This window comes from Narcine bancroftii, chromosome 10, assembly GCF_036971445.1.
Source record: "Narcine bancroftii isolate sNarBan1 chromosome 10, sNarBan1.hap1, whole genome shotgun sequence".
Taxonomy (NCBI): Eukaryota; Metazoa; Chordata; class Chondrichthyes; order Torpediniformes; family Narcinidae; genus Narcine; species Narcine bancroftii.
Window position 1 is genome coordinate 76,364,874 of NC_091478.1, and position 22,814 is coordinate 76,387,687.

The window sequence follows — 22,814 nt, forward strand, 5'->3', positions numbered from 1 at the left end:
CTCTCGTTTTTCCCGACTTTTCTGGAGAGGGCTGGAGTTCACCGTCCGGCCACTACTCCATCACGTGACTCCGTCTCACACAGGCCCTATTCCATAGTCAAATTAGTAGCAAGCATTGAACTGCATTTGCCTCATCACTGAATAGAGGACTGAATAGGCCTGCAGATGATGCCAATACTGTATTTAAATCTCATCCCTCAAACAAACTGCTTTTTCAACTTTGAAGGTGATTGTGATCATTCCCTGAGGTTTGGTATCAGTTCGCCTAGAATATCTGATCTTAAACATTAAAATTAAAGAATATATCTAGTTGTATTAGTACAATTAGGGAGGTAAGAATGTGCAGTGTGGTGCTCACATATTACTGAGCATGTAAGGAGCTTGGTGAGTTCAGTGTATTGTAGAGGTCTTTAATTTGGACATTTTTTTTTACTATTAAAATTCCACATGCACATGATTACATGTATTAACATCAAAAACATGTTCTGCCAAACAGTTATCATTACCTTTAACCAGGCAATTTAGCAGGTTTCATTCCCAGAGGGATTACATGGTTACATAAAACTATCATGTATGCGCAACTGATGAAAGATGCCTAACAGGGAAGTCGGGCCTAACAATTTTCTATGCACATTGTGTCAGTTCTGTATCATTGACTAGAAAAGCTACAACACAGGAGGTGAAGGAGGTTATATGAGAAAAAAAATTGGCACAAGCTCTACGTAAACAAAGTGAGTGTCAGCCCAGAGTTTTGTGTTGATTGAGGAAGGAGATTTAATTAGGAACCTGGGATGTTCTGTACTTTGCATAATGCCATGAGATTATTATTGTTCATTCCATCTTTGGGTTAATCACAGTAAAGGGATATGCATTAGTTTTCTAAACACCAGGGAGTTAACCCAAAAGAGTGAAATGAGTCATTCTGTGGTGACAGAGAAAAGTACTTTAAATACATTTGTATCCAGTAGGAATCTATCTTGTGTTGAAACTATTGGAAAATGATTGGCCTCTCCTTCATTTGTCCTGGAGTTGTCCCCAGTCACTGTTTGCAATCTAAGCTGTTATGCTAACAGGAAATAAATTTAACTAAGATGGAGAAAATAGCTAAGATCTCAGAGCTATTAAATCATGACATGAATGGAAGAGGTTGCCAGTGATATTCTGCTTTCTTACATAAGCATATTTTCCTAATTCAATGTTAATCCATTGTTTTTTTTTAAAGATACTGCCTCCCCTTGACCTAAATGGTCAAATCTGGCACAAAATGTCAGAATATCAGGAATGCAACTGACCAGTCTTCATGAGATAGGACTGAATTTTTGTCACCAATAAGGGTTTGGCAGCAGAGAAGAAAGGTCCGAATGCTTGATCTATTTAACGAGATTGCTTGAATTATTCCCAGAACCCCCATTTGTTCAGCAATGTTGAGGCCCAAACCGGCCTAGAGAGCGGACAGGACTTGGCCAGAACCACTTGGCATTGGGCAGCCGAGAAAAACCTTAGCCTATTGTTATATTCTTCCATCAACGATGACTTCACTGACTCAGATCTCTCCTCTATATTGGTACTTCCTTTGTGCTGATCTGTTAAAAGCTCCATTTTTAAAAATTAGCTGAAAATTAAGACAAAACGAGTTAAAGGGGGATGTATAATGCAATTATTTGTAGAGTTGTGGTACTACAAATAAGACTGATTAGACATTAACTTTTTGTCTCAAGAATATAATCACAATTTGTCACAAAAGTACATTTTAACAATCATTTATTTAAAATACATTGAAATAAAAATATGTATAAATACACAATTCCTAGTCAGCGGTGAAAAGAGCTAAACTGATAAATGCACTGTTCACAAACTAAGAAAGTCATCAAGATCTTCATTTTGAACTGTAGCAATACAAGGGCTGAGTTTACAACCATTAACTGGATTTAAAAAGTCAATTATACTGGCCAATTAACCATCCATTAGAATAATGATGAGAATACTGGTGGCCTAAACTGATTGGCTCACAAAATACTTTTCAAGCAAATCAAAATGTTACAGTATTCTCTAATTAAGATGCTTTTTTTTTAAAAAAAAAGGTACTACTTTTGAGATTGTTATTAAGACTATGCCTAAATACATTTTTAATAATTCATTACTCACTGGAATGTTTGCTTTCCTTTTAAGAAATTTAGTGTTAAGATGAACTGAAGTACAGTTTGAACTTAAGTATACAAAAGCTGATTCAATGATTCTGATCAACTCTGGACAGAAGATTCTAATTTGCAGTCAACCATTGAATTACTTTAAAAAATTTTAAATTTAACAACACCGGCCCTTGAGTCCGTGCTGCCCAATTTACACCCAATTCACTTAGATCCCTGGTATTTTTTTTTGAATGGTGGGAGGAAACTGGAGCCCATGAGGGAAAACTCGTGTATATGGGGAGAATGTACAGACAGCTTGGGATTTGAACCTGGCGCTGTAAAGGCATTGAGCTAACTGCTATGCCAACTGGGCTGCCCAATTTTGTAAGGTGAAAGCAGTTGGTGCTGTTGCAACATAACTTTGGGGACCGGGGTTCGATGGTGCTACTGATATGGAGTTAGCACCCTCTCTTTGGGGCCGGATGGGTGGTTTTGATTTCCTTCCATGAGCCAAAGATGTGGTGGTAGCTTAATTGTCATCTAGTGTGGCAGAAAGAATCAAAGGGATTGACAGGCATATGTGAAAATGAAAACCAGTTGCAAGGCTGGTGGGAAGCAAGGAGAGGAGGCATAGGAACTAGAATAGACTCTGGGCTGAGTATCCTCCCATTTCATTATGAAATAGGAAGTGGGTACCATAATCAAGATGTTTGTGATCAGAGAAGCTACATTTTAGTCGACAAGGTAAAATGCAATAGTTCATACTCTTGCGGGGAGGGGGAGGAGGTGGGAATAGTACTTTTTGTCTCCAATTCACCTGGTTCCCAAAAGTTCTGGAAAAGTGTAACTTTTCATGAAGTTCAGAGAGAAGAGAGGCAGCCTGTGAAACCTGAAAAGGGAATTATCACAACAGCAGCCAGACCCAGAAAGAATATTAGCAGGACTGTATCCTACACTGGTTTTAACAGTTGCCTTGAATTCTTGGAATTACTGAAAAAAGTATGAAAGACCTCAGCACTTTAAAATGTGCCTGTACGTCCTTCCCTAGAGAAGGGTGTAGCATCAAAATGCCTGTTTCATCATCACTAGACTATGTAACTGTACAGAATGAATGCAGAACTCCACAGAAAGGAATCAAAACTATTGGAAAGGTCTAACATTATTTGATGCTGGAAACAATGAAGAGGATTTTGATAAAGATGTCACTATGAGATCTCCACTAAAGTCAAGGCTGTGCCCTTCCTTTTCCTGCAGATGCAACGTTAAAAAGTAAAGGTTAGTTTTGAGTCACAAGTTAAACAATATCTGACATCACTCATCTCATTCCATAGAAGGAAATATTGTCAATTAGCATTGCAGCTGCTTAATCTATAATCTCACCAGCATCTGATAAAATATTCATTTGCTTAGTTTGACTTCTTTCTCACTAGTCCCTCACCCACCTCATTAAAAAATACCAGATACCTTTGTCAACTCCCAGAGTCGTGGCACCAATCTTTCAGCAGAAAGATTTTCTTCCTCCCCATTCCCTAACAATGCCCCCCCCCCCGCCCCCCGCCAAAATAACAGATAAGATGCAAAGAAAATTGTTTTAGTAAAATTAATCCTTAAATACTAATGTTTAGGCACTTCAGATCCATCGCAAGTTAGTTCAGTTTCATTCCTTTGAATGTTATAGTTGGAAAAATCCGTGAAAGTCAACTATTGCACAACAAAGGCCTGGGTAAACCAATTCTAATTAATATCTGCGTTGTATTTTAGCTGAGGAACAGTTTCACCTCAAATTCTTTACATGGAGAACTAGGCCTCAAACTGGATGAAGCGCAAAGAAGATTAATTATGACAGCCTTAGCTGTAGCAAAAAAATGTATAATGTCAACTTGGAAATCAGGAGAGCCTGAGAGTAGAGCAATGGTGCATGGAAATGAATAAATGTATTCCATTGAAAAAAATAACATAATAAAAAAATAAAGTCACATTATATGAACAAATTTGGGAACCGTACATGGAACACAACAGAGAGGACCTCCACCTCCTAAAATGAAAGAATGAGAAGAAGACGAAATGAACTGACCCAATTTTCTTGTTTATTTTCATTGTGTGATGACATTGTTTAATGGGTTTATTGTATTGTATAGGTTGAACGTTTAATGGGTTTGGAGGGGGTGGGAAGGAGGGAGGGGGGAAAAGGGGGAGAAAATGACACTGTGTCTATTCAAGAGGGAAATGTTTGTTGTATTTTGATTAATATGATTCATAGTGTGAAAAATAAAAAAAATTTAAAAAGAAAATTCTTTTTTTTCACACCATAAATCACATTAGCCATGATATACACTATTTCTTTTTCACACATATACAGTGACTTTTTCTCCCCCCCCTCCCTCCTCCCAAGCCACCCCCCCCACCCCCCCCTCTCATCCATTTTAGGTATACAATCTAGGTTGCATTAAGCCAGTCAGACAATGTTGTCATTCAACAAAAATACACCAGAAATTCTACTGAGTCCATTCTTTTCTTTCCTTCTCCTTCCATCAACTTAGGTAATGTTTGTCCCCGGTAGGTTTTCGCTATTGTATTTAATGTAAGGCTCCTATACTTGTTCGAATATTTCAATATTATTTCTTAACCTATATGTTATTTTTTCTAATGGAATACATTTATTCATTTAAATTTAGTAGTTTCTTCCTTTTAATTTGGTTATGTATTCCATTAATATTTAAAGTCATATAGTTCAGCGTAGCCCTTTTATATTTTGTTTATCTTCTCTTTCCGTTTTTCCATCATTACCTTTCCTCCTTTTCCATTTCTGTTTTCTTATTTTCAACTCTTTATAAGACAACATTCATACAACATCCAACATTTTCCTTATTCTCCTATTTCTATCTTATTTATCCCCAATCTCCCCTTCCCCTCCTGAGTTGTCCTTTATAAAAAGAAAATTCTTAAACAGTGATTGCTGAATAGATATGGAGGGAAAAAAAACAGGTGCCAAGGGAAGTGAGATTTACTCAAAGTTGTTGAAAGCTGGAAGTGGGGTTTGAAGGCAATGAGATTCCAGGCAGGGAAGACCAGCAGGAATGCTCACTATCTGCATGGAGTTGACATGCGGTTCCTGTGACTGGGTTAAGTTTTTTCCCCCAAATTGCAATGTTTTGGTAGATTTATAATAATAGTTTAATAATTTGAAATACAGCACTGTAACGGGTCCTTCTGGTCCAAAAGCCCACGATGTCCAATTATACCCATGTGACCAATCAAGTTGCCAACCCCGTACGTTTTTGGAACAGGAGAGAAATCCCACGAACTCCTCCAAACCGTGCCGGATTCAAACCCTGGCTGCTGGCACTGTGTATAATAACATTGCACTAACTGCGACGTTAACTGTGCTGTCCTGTTGGTGAATTAATGGATTAACTAAATTTTCTCCAATGTTGGTAAAGAGGAGGAGAATCAGGGTACAGTTGATGGCATGAAAAAGAAAACCATAATAAGTGGGAGAAGGGGATTACAGATGCTCCTCTACTTACAATGGTTCCACTTACGATTTTTTGGTTACGATGGTACAATAGTGTGACTGTTGTTATTTACTTTCATGTAATATGTTAAAGTAAGGTCATCCAAGCATTGTTGATGTTTTCCAATAAATGATAATTCTTCTAAGGTGAATTCTTTATAGCCTCGTTGGTCAATCACTTTTAGTTCAGTCAGAAAGCTTGCAGGGACTGATTCAGGGCTGTGGGGAGAGACCGGGACAGTGGGATCAATGTTGGGATTGATACAGGGCTGTGGGGAGAGAGCGGGACAGTGGGATCAAAGTGGGGACTGATACAGGGCTGTGGGGAGAGAGCGGGACAGCGTGAGGACTGATTCAGGGCTATTGGGAGAGAGCGGGGCCATGCGATCAGTATGGAGACCAACATAGCATTGTCGGAGTTATACAAGGTATACCTGTATTCCTTTTTGACTTGTGATGGGTTTGTCAGAATGTAACCCCATTCCAAATAGAGGAGTACCTGCAAAAAGAGTGGGTTACAAAGTGAAGGCTCATCGTCCTTTTGCTGGTAATGGGGAAAGCTGCCAAAGTTTGAAAATAAAACCATGAGATGTTGGAGATGTGGGCTGGAAACCTGTTAGTTTTGAAGTAGGACTATAGATTTTTTATAAAAAAAGCCAAACCAAAAGTTTGAAAACAAAGGGTTCATGTAATCTCCAGGGTGAAATTTCTGAAACACTGTCTGAAGTGCCATCTTTCAAATAAAATGACTGAAATTCATCTCTTTTTCTGTCCTCGCAGGTGAGCATCTGGCCAAAACTTTTTTCTTTAAATTAGATAATTTGTAAATTTTGTTAAAGGAAAAGCGGATTGAACAATATTTCTAATCCCTGTTAGGCTTCTTTGAGTGGTGTTAGGTCTGCTTTGTTCATGAATGAGTGAGACAAACACCAGGCTGAGTCGAAATCAGGGTTCTTTGTTCTTTATTACCGGATTGTAACACTTGCGACTAACCATGTTAGTCGGAGAATGCATTCTGCCGTTATCAGCAAAATGGTGATTTTTTATACCCTTGGATATGTGCTTAGAACATCATCATATCATTACTTGTCCAATGACTAAAACTGTTGCTATCCTTTCCCTGCTAGCTTCCTGCCTCTCAATCCATCAATGTCTCTCTTATCTTGTAAGTACAAGGATGCATTCACATCTTGTTACAGCCCTGCACATTCCCATCTCATGATGTTTTACCTTACAGTGGCCACCTCACTTTCAATGTCTGCGTGGACGGTTTGGAGCAGAGCACCAACTAAAACACTCTAAAAGCAATTGCTCCATTCGAAAGGAAATGACTCCATTATGATGCGCAAACTAGCACAAAAAGGAACATTTTTTCCAGAGCAGTCAGAAACTTCAGTAATTGAAATGCCAATAACTGCAAATGCTGGAAACTTAAAGAAACAGAATTGTTGGAAGAGCTTAGCATCTCCAGAATTGTTCTTTTTCTACTTCTCTCTTATTTACCTCCTTCAAACTGATTATCTGCATTTAACAAGCGTTCACACTGCTGGCACCAGTAGAATTTGCACAAATGCTCGGTTTAGTTTATTTATATAGCACATTTTAAACCACTCATGTTGACCCAAGTGCTGTATAGATCATAAATTACATCTTATTTAATGTGCAGTATAAAACAGGTACCCGAGATTTAGAATTATACATACAACAATGGTAACGATCAACAATCACTTCAAAACACTTGAGTAAAATACAACTTCAGCCTGCATTTAAGAGTTAAGGGAAGGGGCTGATTTGATGTACAGAAGAATATTGTTTCACAGTTTGGGGGCTGCTATCGCGAAGGCGCGATCTCCCCCGAGTTTGCTATTTGAGCGTGTAACAACCAAGTGCCCTAAATTGGTCGATCCGAGGGGTCTTGAAGTGATGTATGAGGGGGCTAGTCCATTGATGGCTTTGTAAACAAACTGGAGAACTTTAAAATCTATCCTGAGCTGTACTGGCAAGGGAGGTGAGAATAGGGGTGATGTGGTCCCTTTACTTGGCTCCTGTCAGGAGCCTTGCTCACTGAACCAGTTGCAGATGGGACAATGACGACTGACTATTTCCTGTGTAAAGAGAGTTAGAGTAGTCTAAACAGGAGAAAATGAGGGCATGGATAACTTTCTTGAGGTCATTCAGTGACAGGAATGATTTGATTTTGGCCATAGTGTGGAGCTGGAAAAAGATTTTACTACTGGAGTGACTTGGTTGTCAAACTTGAAGGTGGAATCGTATATCACACCAAGGGATTTGACGTGTGGTTTAGTGAGGGTGGCTAAGTTGCCAAGGGTATTGGTGATAATTTTGGTGGAGTTGGGGGGATGGTGGGGGAATAGGATGATCTCTGATTTCCCTTCATTTAGCTGCAGGAAGTTTTGAGCCATCCAGCACTTTATGTCCTCCAGTTGAGGCTGGTTATCTTTACTTGATAGTTGGGCTTCAGGGGAGATAGAGCTGGGTGTCATCAGCATAGTAATGGAAGGAGATGCCTCTGTTGGTCTCCACTCTCCCAAAGTTTATCGTGATGTTCCCTCTCCCCCCCATTTTCTAACTTCGTCCAGTTCTGAAGATGGGTTATCAGCCTGTTTCTCCCTTCGCAAATGGTGCCTTTTCTACATGCAACTGCATATTCTTGTACCCTAATATTTCTTCTTTTCTCCGCTGATTTAGTCCCTTGTCACCACCGATGACCTCGAACAACCTAAAAGTTTCAAGGGGCTCGTCCAAATCACCTAATTTTTACCATTGATGCACAATTCCTATACACCTCCACGTTACAAAGGAATGGTCTGAGAGCCCTCTGCTTCTTCTGAGGACAAAAGTCTAATTTGTTCCCCCCCCCCACCAAATACTCAGTTGCTTAGCATCCTTATCAAAAGTATAGCTCTGGAAATGGCATGGACCAATGTTAGGCCTGTGTTCTTGTGGGATACATTAAACAATTTTGTTATCCCACAAATTTTTTTTTCCAGCACATCAGGGTCAACATCGGTGTCCAGACTGTACAGACCTCTAAGTGTTCACAACTCACTAAATCCACCCTGCTCTTGCTTTCACATGGCCCATTTCTGATTCTTCTTTTCCTGTGTTGGAGGTTTCCATCTCCAGGATTAAATTAGGATTAAATAATATCATATGGTGGGACGCAATTGTGGAAATAGGGCTGGCACACTGTGTGGCAGCAGACATGGACAGAGATCGCTAAAGTGACTCCCAGGACAACGAACCCGTGGAGGTGGAAGCTGGGGGAGCATCGGACCAACAGCCCTAAAATGGCATTGGTCAAGCTGCCCAGCTAACTCAGCAGCACAGGCTGGGGAAGAAGGACATTCCCGCCCACTACTGTTATTCAAATGGTAAGACTAACTTCCTCCCATCCTGCCTCATGCAAGATGCTCCCATTTCCTCTAGTAATAACTTTTCTACAGTTACCTCGGTGATGTCTTCCCCTATCATAATTGAGCACCCTCGGTTATAACTCTTTTTCCTGCACCTCTGCTCTCAACCCCCCCTCCTTCCAAGAGATCAAGGATACATTTACACCTTTTGCTTCCCCATTCAATGAACATCCTTCACAATATTTGCAAACTTCAAGAAGGTTAAATCGTTCGCACCCTCCTATCAGCATTGTGAAAGGGAATGTTCCCTTAAAGATAACCTGATCTACTCTTCCATCTTCACCAACCACTACCTTCTTTACAACATTTCCCTTGGAAATGCAAGAGATGCAACATTTTTCTCAACAACCAAGGTCCTTTCAGATGAAACAGAAATTCACCCAACTTCCACTCTCATATACTGCAATTGCCCACATCGCAGTTTCCTCTACACCAGAGAAACCAAATGCAGTGTAGGTGGCCACCTTGTGGAACATGTGTTCAATCCACAGACTCCCCCTGAACTACTTCTTGCCTGTCACTTCAATTCCCTATGCCACTCATACTTAAACCCATGGGTCTCTTGCCTGCAACTTAAATTCTTCATCCTAATCCACTACATTCCTGTCTGTCTGTAGCACCACATCAGATACACGGTCACATTGCAACCTTCTGAATTTGATACTGAATTCAGTACCTCAGGTAACATTTTCTCTGTATTAGAACTAGCCAGTTCCACCATAGCTCATCCATCTTTAATACTGGCTCAATTCTTTCTCCATTAGCAGCATTTCCTCACAAATTTGACTTTCAGCTTTTGCATTTTTGTGCTGTATTCCTACTGGCCTCATTGACCGTCAACCACTGATCTCCCCCCATTAGATTCCCTTTATCCTATCCAGTGCTCCCTCAGCTTCTTTTCAACTTGAAACTAACTTGTTCTTTTGTTGTCCAGTTCTGTTAAAGGACCTTCGACTTTAAATGACAACTGTTTCTCTTTCCACAGCTGCTGCCCAACCCAATGGATGGTTCTCGCATTTTATTTCAGATCTCTGGCATCTACAGTTTTTGGATTTTCATTTCTTAGTCCTTTTCTTTTATTGACTTCGGCGGCACTACTGCCAAAATTTATTTTTTTAAACTTCCTGGCTAAAAGAGCCAAAGAAATGAATAGGGACCAGCCCTGAATAGCAGTCAATATCATTTATATTAATCAGTCTAAATTCATCACATGACAGATTTTATTCAAATGCAATGATCTCGGACTATAATAAAATCATTTGTATATTTTTTTCAAGATTCAGGTAGTCCCCGACTTACGACCACAATTGGGACTGAAAGGTTGGTTGTAACTCTAATTGGATCCAAGTTAGATTCGCTCCACCACACATGCCTTAATGAAGTCTTAAAGCAATGATAAAAAAAATTTAACAAATAACTTTAATGAAGAATGTCAACACATGTACAGCACAATAGGATACTCAACAGATGAACTTCTTGTAAATAATAGTCAAGGGTGTCGGACTGCCGCCGGGAGTGGGGACTTTCAATACAAAATATGTACTTTACAGTAGTTTAAATCTTTTTTTAAATAAAGAAATTTGGTCGTATGTGTGGGTGGACATAACTCACGTGGTTGGAAGTCAAGGACTACCTGTATATTAATCATTCAGTTTGAAAACACCTACGATAGCGTTGACCCCAGGAAGTTAAATGTTGGATAAACAAGTTGCTGCCAGCATTTCAACACATAAACTTGCATTTTTATAAACTTATGTGAAACTCTATTTGAGGCCATGTCTTTCGCTTCTCACCGGAATAAAAGATCCAATGGCTGTAACCCTCACAGTCCCTGCTTTGGATCAGCTAACCCATGAATGACCCAGGTTTAAAGATGCCTGATATTCCAGACAGACATGACATGATGCTTCAAATTCAGGCAAAAGAGCATCACATACCATTCTGTAGTCAAGGAACATTTCTTTGAAAGCCAGGAAATCTGTGAAGGTCAGCAACATGTCAAATATATCTCCAGATATTTCATCTTTATGTTGCCTGCAATAAATCACAGAAGTTTCATTAATAGCTTTTAAGAAGCCTTTGATGATAAAATATTTATCAACTACAATATTTCAAACTTAACACACATCAACTTTCTGAAATTTTTGCCAATAGATGTAGGAAGGGCTCAAAAAAGAAAGTCAAGTTTATTGTCATGTACAACCCGATGAAACAGTGTTCTCAGTGCAAACATGCAGACACACAACCAGACAAACCAGACAAATAAATAAAAAAATGTTGTTTTGTACAAATGAGAGTCTCTGATGGTCAGTGTGAGCAGTTCCTTTGGTCGTTCAGCATTCTCACTGCCCGTGGGAAAAAGCTGTTCCTCAGCCTGGTGGTGGTGGCTCTGATCCTCCTGTATCTCTTTCCTAATGGGAGCAGCAAAAAGATGCTGTGTGCAGGGTTGAAGGGGTCATCGATGATTTTGCGTGCCCTCTTCGGAGAACAATCCTGGTACATCACGTCAATTGTGGGGTGGACACCATAGTATGTTGTGGAATCGATAAAGGGTTCTTCCAGCAACTACAGAGTAATACGTAGGATTTCTTTTTAAATTTCTGTCCAGTGGGTGACCTTCCTTTATGTTCTCGACTCTCAGCAGTGTTTGGGCCCCAGAACCTGTGCACACCAGAGTTATCACCTAGTCATTGGGGTTCCTGTGTACTTTCCACCCACCATTTATTCTTTGGGCAACCAATTTCTGCTGCATAACTAGCTGCTTCCTAAAATGTGATGGAGGTCCCAAATCAGAAAGAGCATACATTTGATTTTAATTGGGACAGGAGTGAAACAGGATAGGAAGGAGGTCTGGAGGCAAGCAAACATGCAGAGATTCAGCCACAGAAATGATCGAGTATCACCAAGAAAGGGATGGTGAGAAGATAGCAGTGAACAAGTCCATCCACTTGTGTGATTTCAATGCCATGGTTTGGAAAAGATGTAATATCCTGGTGATGTATGATGGACAATGGGGGATAAAGAAAGTTAACTCCTATAGAATCCTCCAACAAAAAAACCCAAAGAATTATCTCGACATAATCATTTACCTATTTTGGCATTCAACACACCTGATCCAGGCATTCACACCTGTAAAACAATGTTACTGTATGAATGAGGGAGAGCAAGGATGCTCTTGTCATCCACATTAGGATGGATACTGATGTTTGGTAAGAATGATTACTGCCTAATCAATTTGGTTATATCCATTAGTCTGCTTGCAAAACAAGAGGCAATTTTGGTACAAGAGACCCAATATTGAAGATCTCAAAGACCCTGCACAGATAACTCTTCTCAGACAGTGTTTCATAGACAACCCCTTGTCAACCTGAAACCAAAAGGAGCTGCAGTGTTCACAGTATTCAAACTGCACCAAAAACAAATACAAGTAGCATCAGTGAAGAGACTCTTGGCATTTCTACCAGATAACAAGGTGCTGTATTGGATGACAAACTACTAACAATATAAGTTCCACAAACATCTGCTGAGTATATTAAGCTATCCCTGGATTACTCAATCCCATTTACATATGCTTCAAAGGAAGCAAGGTTAAGTGCCAAACTGGAATCTCAACGCAGTAACTGCACAGATGTAGAAAAAAGCACCTTTTCTAAATCTTGAATACAATTACAATAGAAATAATTCTCTCAAATATGAACCTTTCCTGTAATTGTAATTTATTATGATCAAAATTTATATTTTAAAAAGACATTTATTTTAAAATCACCATCCCAGTTGATGAAGGTATGATTATTTGCTGGTATAATAGGGAAAACACATGTTAAAATGTGAATCCAAAGAGGCACAAGATAGGAACCAGGGACAAGTTGACAGCGCATCCAATGGTGTCCAAGAATGAAAATGTTACCTGGTTTTTCTCTCAGCAGGCCTCATGTGAACTAAAGTGCATCATTCACAGATCAATTATTTTAGCAAAGAACAGGACTGAAGTAAAGATCCTGGTGTATACTGCTGAATACTTAACCCATACATTCCCCAAATCATCACAGGAGTTGGGAGTTTATATTGGAGAGCATGAAATTAACAGAATTATAAAATTACTAACTTACTGTAATGATGTAATAAATGTCACCATATTGAAGGATGGTATCCTCTCTATTAACTGTTTCTCAATGTACTTCTCTAACAAATCCACCTAGGAGAAAAAAGTCACCATTAGATTATAGGAGTAAAAAATTGGGTAGCAAACTGATAATTCAAGTATTAAAACAAAAATAACAGGACATCACAGGGTGAGCTTCCATTTCAACAGAAAAAAAAATAACAATCCATATTGTCAAAAGCAGTTTTATCATGAACCTATGCCGAGTTCAGATCAAGAGACAAGAAATGGCTACTATGCCCTTAAAATCAGAAACAATGGACAAAGGTAGCCTCACATTCTTAGTAATAGATGCGTACAGTTAAGCAGATTTGCTTACAAGTAATGTTTTTATTTGTGGAATTATAATGCAGAAGTTTCATAGAAATGTACAACACAGACCGAGGCTTTTAGAGCCCATTTTGTCCCTGCCGATCATGATACCTGCTTACACTAATCCCATTTGCCTGCGTTAGTCCAGGGTCCTCTCCTTTCCTACTCTGGTATCAAGTTTCAGTTTTAAAGTCCTCCTTGAAATTCATTTCTATTATTAGCGCTGACATAAAAATTACCCCTATCAGAATGTTTATTAGAACGTTTCAGAAAATTATAAATTATAATTGGGGTCCGCACAAAAATTGTAAAACTACGTTGCTAGGGATTCCTAATAAATAAAGAGGCAGAAACTCACGTATTCTTGGAAAATTTGAGTGTAACTGAGCTTGTTTTCTTCAGTATTCTCAAACTCTAAGTAGTATTTGTCCATAAAGTGTCTCTGCAGAACTTGAAATTCTTCATCTGCAGTAGGAAGGTTAGAAATTACAGATCAATCTTACAGTGTTGAGCATTTTTCATTTAGTGGTGATACATGCTTAAATTTTACTGTCTTTAGCTGAGGATTTTCTAGGTCTTTGTTTAGAGCAGCCATTCTCAATGGGGCCCTATAGACCCCCCTGGGGAACCTTAGCAGATACAAGTAAAAGCCTTGGTTTCTTTATACCTCTTATAACATTAAAAACTTTGAAATGTTTTTTTTGATGTAGTTGGTAGGGGAGAAGTATGGAACAAACCAAAACTTGACTGCTTCACCAGGAAGGGAGGCACATAAACTTTGTGCAGAGTCCCAAGGGGTCTATTGCCAAAAAAAGGTTGAGACGGGTGGCCAAAGTTTTAATTTAGACATACAGCACGGTTACAGGGCATTTCAGCCAATGAGTCTGTGCCGCTCAATTAATCTAAATGCAAGTACATACTCGTAAGCTGAAATGGCCTGTTACCGTGCTGTATATCTAAATTAAAAATTAAAACGTTGGCCACCCTGGTTTAGAGGATCAACTTTTAAAGACCATAGTGAATTAATTGCATGAGGCATTTGCTCTATTTGCCCAGTGACTATGTTTGGGCATTTGCACTGGAGCTTTCTATTAGTCAACATTCAAAAGATGTTAGTCCTATAAAAAAAGTATCATGGACGCGGGTGACCATAAAGTAACTGTATTTCCCTAATGACCCACATTAATAATTCATGACCAGCATACAGTTTGGACCAAGAGTGTCAGTTAAAGTACCAAATTTAATGTCAAAATAAATTTTTTTTTAACTTATTTTGTTTCTTAATTCCATAAACACCGTTAAGTTCAGCAGGGTCACATTGTTCAATGTTTTTGAACAGTGAGTCTCTCAGTTTTTGTATGCTTTTGACAGAGATGGGGAACTTGACAGCAACTTCTGGATTCACAAATTAATTTATCTTCCAATTACATTTTTTAGTTATACAAGTATTCCCCGACTTAGGACCTATCTGACTTGCGTCCATCCACACATACGGCTGAAAATTTAAAAACTGTACAGGTAGGATTCTTCCTTGTCCCTGCCAGGAGGCCAACGTCCCTGCTGGTGCCGTGAGCCTGAGGTGGCACCAGGTAACTAGGGGCAGTAGCGTCACCTCACAACCTATGTTGTGATTTGTAAAGCATGCACATATTGTCGTCGCTCTCTCTCTCCCTCGTCAAGCTCTCCCTCCCCAGCGATGACATCTGTGCATGTGTTCCAAATCACCTTTTTTAAAAAAGTGGCTTTGGGTCCGTCAAAGCACGTTTCCATCATGTTACTACAAGGGGAACACTGAAATGAAAGAAAAAAATATAAAATTTACATGATAACGGTGAAAACTGGGCCTATCTATGGAAAATAACACCCCTTGCGAGAGCTGGCTGGTGGCCAACCTCTTGCAACAGCTGGCCTTGGTGGCCGCCATTTAGTATTTGACAAACTATAACAGGAATACAGGGCAATTCCGACATGCATCCATTTCAAGATACAACTGGTTGGCCAGAAAACAGACACATATTGGGGAGTACCTGTATTTATTTCAGGAAGACAAGTCTCCCTTGCAAGGCCACCATTTCATACCCATCCCTAACTGTTCTTTAATAAGTGAAGACAAGCACCATCTTGAACCACTGCAGTCCTGATGAAGGCAGGTAAAACATTTGGCAATGAAGGTAACAGATGTACTTAGAAATCTGGTTCGTATGCAACTTATGAGGGATTTACAGTTTTGGGAGGTGCTGTGATGCCCTAGTAAATGGTACACAATGCCATAATCCTGCACTTGTGGTGGACAGAGTGCATGCTTATTGTGGTAGATGGATGTATATCACTGCACAATGAAGATTTTGCTTCCTGAGCAGTTTTGGGTGTATTTTATGGATTTTGGGCTTCTGATCATAAACATCGCCTTAAACTTTCCTATCATGTACTGTTTTTTTAGATATGACCTATTTTTGTGATTTCCTCTCATATTTTAAGTCTACTTCATGAGCATACAAAACCCATGAAGTCCGACATGTCATTGAAAATTAATTTTCTGCATTTGCACTTAGACGTCTTCCCTGCTGATCCTGGTTTAGTCAGTGACGAACATGGTGAAAGGTTTCACCAGGACATTGCGACCATGGAGAAGCGGTATCAGCACCACTGGAATCCATCAATGCTGGCCGACTATTGTTGGACACTGACACGAAAGGCATCAGATGCTGAGTACAAACAAAAATCAGCAGTTGAATTAATGCAATGTTCCAGCATCATTATGGTATTAAACATGTTAAATTCAATAAAAGTTAATGCTTCTCCAACTTCCTACGTGATACATCAAATCTGAAATTATCAGTGTTCAGCTTGAAGTTTTCCATCATCATCCCCAATATTTTATCAGGAAGCAACCCTTCTAAAAAAATTTGTTGCCCAGTATAACTTGAAGGCCAGGAAAACTGTTATGGCTACAGACTGCAAGAACTATGTCAAATTAATCTAAATGTAAGGAGTGATATATAAAACATAGGAGCAATTTGAAGTAAGAAAGTAATATTTAGAGATGAATATGAAGGGAATGGAGGGCTTATCTGCAAGATGAAAACAGCAGTTATTTTAGTTTGATTTGAACATCATGTTCGGCACAGACGTAGCCAAAAGGCCTTGTTCCTGTGGTGTGAACTGAGTTCTATAACATTGTCTCACCTACCCATAATAATATCTTCTATGTGCCCAATGACTGCATCAAACTCAGCATCAACATCAGAAGACCTGGATAAGAGATTATAAAGAGTTTAATTGTAATTCACGCATAATTATACAATGTTGCAACTTGTTAAAATGCATGCCCAATTTTCAGAAACAGTCCGGGAAACGACTACCCTTGTTATGAATGGTAATGCCCCTTCTCTGGTTAATGTGGCTTGGAAGAGCCAACGAAGGATCTTTGTGGCGTTCTCTGAAATCTTTGAACTCCTGATTTTCTGAGGCACACAATCCTTGCATGGCTTAAAAAAGTTTGAGCAATTTAAACTTCCTTTGATTTATTCAACCTGTTTTTGCAATCAACAGATTGAACCCTTCCATTTATTGGACCTTCAGAACATTATACCTAAAAAATTAAAAGGTACAGAGGGATATCACATTAGAAGGCTCACTGACAGGCTTTGTTGGCACCCAACTATGATTCCCCTTGGCATAATTCGATATCCAAATTCTTTCTGGAAACTTATGTTCCAACATATCTAATCATCTTCACCTAATATAATTAAGTTCTGTCACTTCCTTCTTGGAGTTCCCAAACACCACCACCACCCCTGCCCATAGTGTTCCACCAAAACTCCTTTCACATTCTCCAAGAGCAGTGCTTTTCAGAATTTTTTCCCCCACTCACATACCACCTCAAGCAATCCCTTACTAACCACAGAGCACCCTACCCAAGGACTTCCATGTTAAATGAACCAGACTCAAAACTCAGGACAACCTCCCAATTTTTCTTTCTGAATTTTTAAATATTAGGTGCATGGATTGTATTTTGTAATTTATGCTGAATCTTAAAACTGGATGGTGGTTAAAATCAACTGCAAATAAATGGTAGTAATTTCAGGCCCAAATGATATGATGTCATGTTACAACTGTACAAGATGTTGGTTGGTTGGACCACATTTGCCGTTCTGGTTGCCCAATTAAAGGTAGGATGTTATTAAGCTGGAGGTCAGAAAAGATTCACGAGGATGTTCCAAGGGTAGACTGGCACCATTCTCCCTGGACTCTAGGTAGCTGAGGGGAGACCTTAAAAGAGATTTAAAAAATCAAGAGGGGAACAGATATGGTGATTTCGCCATTAATTAAAGTGAGGAGAGAAGATTTGCCTGAGGGGCATCTTTTCACACAGAGAATGATAGATATGTGCAAGCAGCCAGAGGAAGAGAGATGGATGCAATTGCAATATTCACAGGACATTTAGACAGTTACAGTACATGTTTAAAGGGATATTGGCAAACTCAGGCAAATGGGACTAGGTTAGGCAGGCAACTATGTCGACGTGGTCGTTTGTCTGAAGAGCTTGCTGCCTTGCTATAAAACTCTTATCACTCCATGATTGTAAAAGTATTTCAGGAGGTGTTAGGAATAAACCACAATTTGATATCCAGACACACTATGAATCATCAAAAGACAAAGGAGACCTTTCAGTTTAATGTACTATTCTATCTACTTGAAGGCCATCCAAACATTCAGGGTTCCCTGCATTCCCGAGTCCTGCAAATTGTGCCACTTAACTAAAATTGTCATATTATTACGGGTATTCTCTTTAGGATCACACCACTTTTCTAAAAAGTGATGTCCACTAATGGACTCAATACTGCTTTTGTTATTGACTGCACCATTTGTAAAGGGAAGGATCCTATATGGCACCATCCTTGAATCATTCTATCGCTTTCAACTGCTTACATTTAGTACATGCCTGCCATCATCTCTGTTCCCAAACTCATGTTAAAATTGTACAGTTTAATCAACAATATAATTATCACCCAATTACCACCTGTTGTTAAGATAAAGAACATTCTAAAACCAGGATTCCATACTTGCCCTGTAAAACTAAGCAGGGTGACCAACAGGATCTTACTTACGAAGATAAGGCAAGGTTTTCAACTTCTGGATCTTCCATTTCCACCACTCTATCTCCAGTATCAAAGTGAACTACAGGAACAAAACAAATGTCAGGCTGTCACCATCTTATTCTATATTCTTCATTTACAGGTGAAATGATGCAAAGTCAGAAAAATTCAAATTTATCGGCTGGGATGTGCAAGCCTCACACTGCAGCTACTTAGAAAGCTCAGACAAGAATTAAAAGCAGAAAATGTGTTTCAATACAGCCAGAAGCCTCATGAAACATATTATTGGCTAGCTTGTTTGCTCGTCTTATTGATTTTTAATAGCTTCCCAATCCTCTAGTTTCCTTCTAATATTTGCAATATTGTAACACCTCTCTTTTGGATTGATGCTTTGACTTCCCTCACTAGCCATGGTTCCATCCTCCCTGTAGAATCCTCCCTTCTTTTACTTCTGATGAAACGATCCTGCGTCTTCCCAGTTATACCCAGAAACTCCTGCCAATGCTGCTCTTCTGTCATCCCTGTTTGGATCTCCTAACAATCAACTTTGGCTCGCTTCTCACTCATGCCTCATTACTCAACTGTAAATTCACCTGACTCAGCCCCCATTTCCAAACCTCCAAAGAGTTTGGGAGCTGTCAGTCCTCAAGGTCCTTAGTAAGCACGGCTTGCCGTCACACCTTCACAAAATCCTTCACCAGCAGCCCAATGTGTCTCACATTTCTATAGATGCTGAGCCTTGTACTGGTGTCTCATCAACTGCTGTGCACTCCTACCCTTCAGGACCCTTCCCAGCTGGGGAGGGAGAGGCAGGAGCTTGTTCTCCCACTATGGTGATCTGTTGCTTCCTTGGAGCCTGCAATACTACGCTGCCAAACTTAGATCTGGACTCCGTGGATCATCACTATCAAGAATAAAAAGACACCGGTCCCCTCCTACGGGCAATTTAAATCCGCACAGGGTCACCATGTGGAACGTGAGGCAGAAGAATCCCGTGTAAGAGCGATGAAGGGCTGTGGCCCTGATCCTCTGGGTCCACAACAGCGGCAGTGCTGCTGTTACTGCAACACTATCCTGACTGTCTTTGCACACCAATAGTTATGTGACTTTCACTGAGACGTGTGGCCTTTTTTGTTTGATCAGTTTAGTTTTGTTCATGTGCTCAGTAACTCTACTAATAATTCAATCTCATAGTTTGCCTCATCTCATATCAATTGTGCTGTAAACAGCAACTGTCAAGACGTAATACAAACTACTGGTTAAAAAAAAAAGAACCCTTTAAAGGGGCCTTTTTAAACATAGGTTTGGTTTTTTTTTATTGTTACCGTGTCACCCCAATTGTAATGGTTTTTTATTTAAACCTGAAGTTGCCAGTTTTCCTCTCCAATCCTTATTAAATAACTGAGCAACCGGACCAGATTTTTAGCTCAGGAACATAATTCCTAAATCAACAACATTTTGAAAGACTGTGTTTCTCCATCAATTTAGTTGATAAAAACTATTTTCATTCAAAGAAGGAAAGGCTTGACTGCATTGCACAACAGTGAAACTTTTACATTGTAAAGAAATGTGAAGTAATGTGAAAAAGAATGTCAATGAACCAAAGAATCTCCTCATCAAAGTCTGCCCACTGTTACTTAGTTTGCCTGTAAATTTTCAATGCAGTTTACTTATTCCAGATACTCTTCCATCCCATTGAAAATGGCCCTCCGCTAATTAGTTTATTCTCGATTGCTCATTTTCCTTCCTGTGCAAAAAGTAAATGATGATATTGCAATCACATACGCCCAAATATTTTCCCACTGCAACTTGGTCCAACTCACTCAGAGCATTCTCAACAAAGTTCTCCTGAATGCAATTCAAAAATATCTTTCTTTTACTCTATTATTCCAGTCAACATTAACCAAAATTTAAGTGGATCATGAACTAGCATAAGTATCTTGATCAAAAGGCAACAGAAAGCATAAGACAACACATGATGCTCATGTAAAACACCAGTGCTTACATATGATACACATGTCTACGTAAAAGTCTCTTAAACACTACTGCTTAGGGTCTCAATAAGATGACAGCAATCGAGACGGATACTTGTAAAAGATTGCAATGCATTTTAAGATAAAACGAAGGATTACTGCTAATGAACTTGCAAACATTTAACCATCCAAATATAGGACATAGTCCTCAAAGCTGCAACCTCATTCTGTCCGTAGGAAATTTTCCAGAAGCAAATGGACTGCTTTGACTTTCTTTCATTAGGATAACGATCACACTGCAAAAGAACTAAACTATGCTTTTGCGATGTTCACACATCAGTTAAATAATTGTTGAATTAAGTATCATTCACAACAACCCTATACATTTAAAATGCAAATTTTGTTTAAAATGGCAACAGTACAGCTATACATCAATTGTAAAACCCATCATCAGTGTGGAAACATAAACTGATGCTGGAAATATGGAGCACAAACTGCCAGAGAAATGTAATTTTGCATCAGGACTCACCCCAGCATAGAGATGACCGAGGATAGATAGGACGGTTTGGAAATAGGCACTTTTAAGCTGTAGCACCTCAGTTGCCTTCCTGGGATCCAGGGGCAATTAGTGGGGCAAAGGTGCTTCCATTGATCCATTAAATCCCTAACTGGTGATTTAAGGAGGATCCTACCCCCCGCCCTCCGTTGACGCATTGATTGACGCACCACTGGAAGTGACGAATGGAAGTCCAAATGGTGATCAGGAATGATCTTCCAGGTCCTGGCTAATTAACTCTGCTGTGCTGGAAGACAGCAGGCAACTGTTGTGACCACCGCTGTCAGGCGAATGCTGCAGTCATTGCAGGAACAGCAGGATGTAAGCCCTGCATTTCAATAGATGCAGCACAGTGACGCACACACACGCTGATGTCACCGGAACAACCGGGTCGGCTACTTTCGTTTTCAAGCCGCCGTTGGATGCATCCTAATTAAGTTTAACTGGGCTCCCTGACCTATCCTTGCTGCATGAGTAGGGCACTAACTGGGCAAAATGCCATTTTACACGCCAGCTTGAAAGGACCTAATGATTTGATTTATTGCCAGAGTACATGTAATGCAACAAAATAAAACTGTGCACAACATAAAACATGAAAGTCTGCAGACACAGCGATTGAAGCAGAAACACAACGCTGGAGAAACTCAGCAGGTCAAACAGTATAGAGCAAAGATAGAGATACAGAACCAACGTTTTGGGCTTGAGCTCTTCATCGAGGTGTCAGCAAAGCCATTTTATCATGGCTCAAGCCCAAAACGTTGGTTACGTTGGCCACATAGACTGTTGGACCTGCTGAGTTTCTCCACTCAGCATTGCTTTGACTGTACACAACGTACCCACAAATAACGAATGTGAGCAAACTGGGCAATACAGAGAGAAATTTAAAAAAAACCGGGGAGGGGAGATGAAATGGTATTGCATCCAGGAGCCCGGGATGGCCATGACAGAGCGGATCTGTGCAGGGGAACGCGGAACATGATCGGAGAGAATTAAATCTCCTGCAAAGATATTTCACCGTGTGTTTCTCCATACGCGTCGCTGTGAATGAGGTGAGCTGACATCGTTAACGGGCACACTGATTCTGCCAAGGCGCAAAGAGGGAATGTCCCCCACCCTTCTCTTTTAACGTCTTTAGCAGGTTCCTTCGCAACAACCCCCCTCCCCCCACACACACACACACACACAATAAAGCGCCGAGGTGGGGAAAGAAGGGCCTCGGGCGCTACACCTTCGCGCTGGCCGGTCAAGGAGCACGTTGATACGACCAGAAGGTGCACCTTTCCACGTCGGCATTCCGGGCCCATTCACACCGGAGAGGACGAGATACCCACCCCCCACCCCGGTTCCCACGGATTGGAGGTGATCTCTCCCACCTGGACACTTCCACGCCATGTCTGCACGGAACGGAAGTCAGCGGTCCCACCCGAACAGCGGTCCCATCCGGGCAGCGGTCCCACCCGAGTAGCGGTCCCATCCGGGCAGCGGTCCCACCCGAGTAGCGGTCCCACCCGAGTAGCGGTCCCATCCGGGCAGCGGTCCCACCCGAGTAGCGGTCCCACCCGAGTAGCGGTCCCATCCGGGCAGCGGTCCCACCCGAGTAGCGGTCCCACCCAAGTAGCGGTCCCATCCGGG

At 40.3% G+C, this 22,814-nt stretch overlaps 2 protein-coding genes across 8 annotated transcripts in view; one reads left to right on the forward strand and one right to left on the reverse strand.

The window, feature by feature from the left end:
- Nucleotides 1-16,342, forward strand: part of LOC138744781 (plasmolipin-like) — a 48,424-nt gene extending 32,082 nt beyond the window's left edge. Inside the window, exon 4 of the mRNA XM_069901444.1 lies at nucleotides 16,107-16,342. Coding sequence (XP_069757545.1) covers nucleotides 16,107-16,133 — 27 coding nt within the window. The 3' untranslated portion in view covers nucleotides 16,134-16,342. The remainder of the gene's footprint in view (nucleotides 1-16,106) is intronic.
- Nucleotides 395-22,735, reverse strand: arl2bp (ADP-ribosylation factor-like 2 binding protein). Of its 7 annotated transcripts, none has more exons than XM_069901436.1 (9): nucleotides 22,556-22,735; nucleotides 18,666-18,735; nucleotides 16,745-16,806; nucleotides 13,913-14,019; nucleotides 13,190-13,275; nucleotides 11,018-11,114; nucleotides 6,078-6,142; nucleotides 5,672-5,862; nucleotides 3,289-3,377 (listed from the first exon to the last, which is right to left on the reverse strand). In XM_069901436.1, exons 1-8 carry the CDS (start codon nucleotides 22,572-22,574, stop codon nucleotides 5,682-5,684), a joined length of 687 nt encoding a protein of 228 aa, XP_069757537.1. In that variant the 5' UTR covers nucleotides 22,575-22,735; the 3' UTR covers nucleotides 3,289-3,377; nucleotides 5,672-5,681. The 7 variants fall into 7 exon arrangements, with proteins under 7 accessions (XP_069757543.1, XP_069757542.1, XP_069757541.1 ...); XM_069901438.1 differs by lacking the exon at nucleotides 22,556-22,735 and adding an exon at nucleotides 21,156-21,479; XM_069901437.1 differs by having other exon boundaries at nucleotides 3,294-3,377; nucleotides 5,657-5,862.
- Nucleotides 22,736-22,814: the final 79 nt, after the last annotated feature.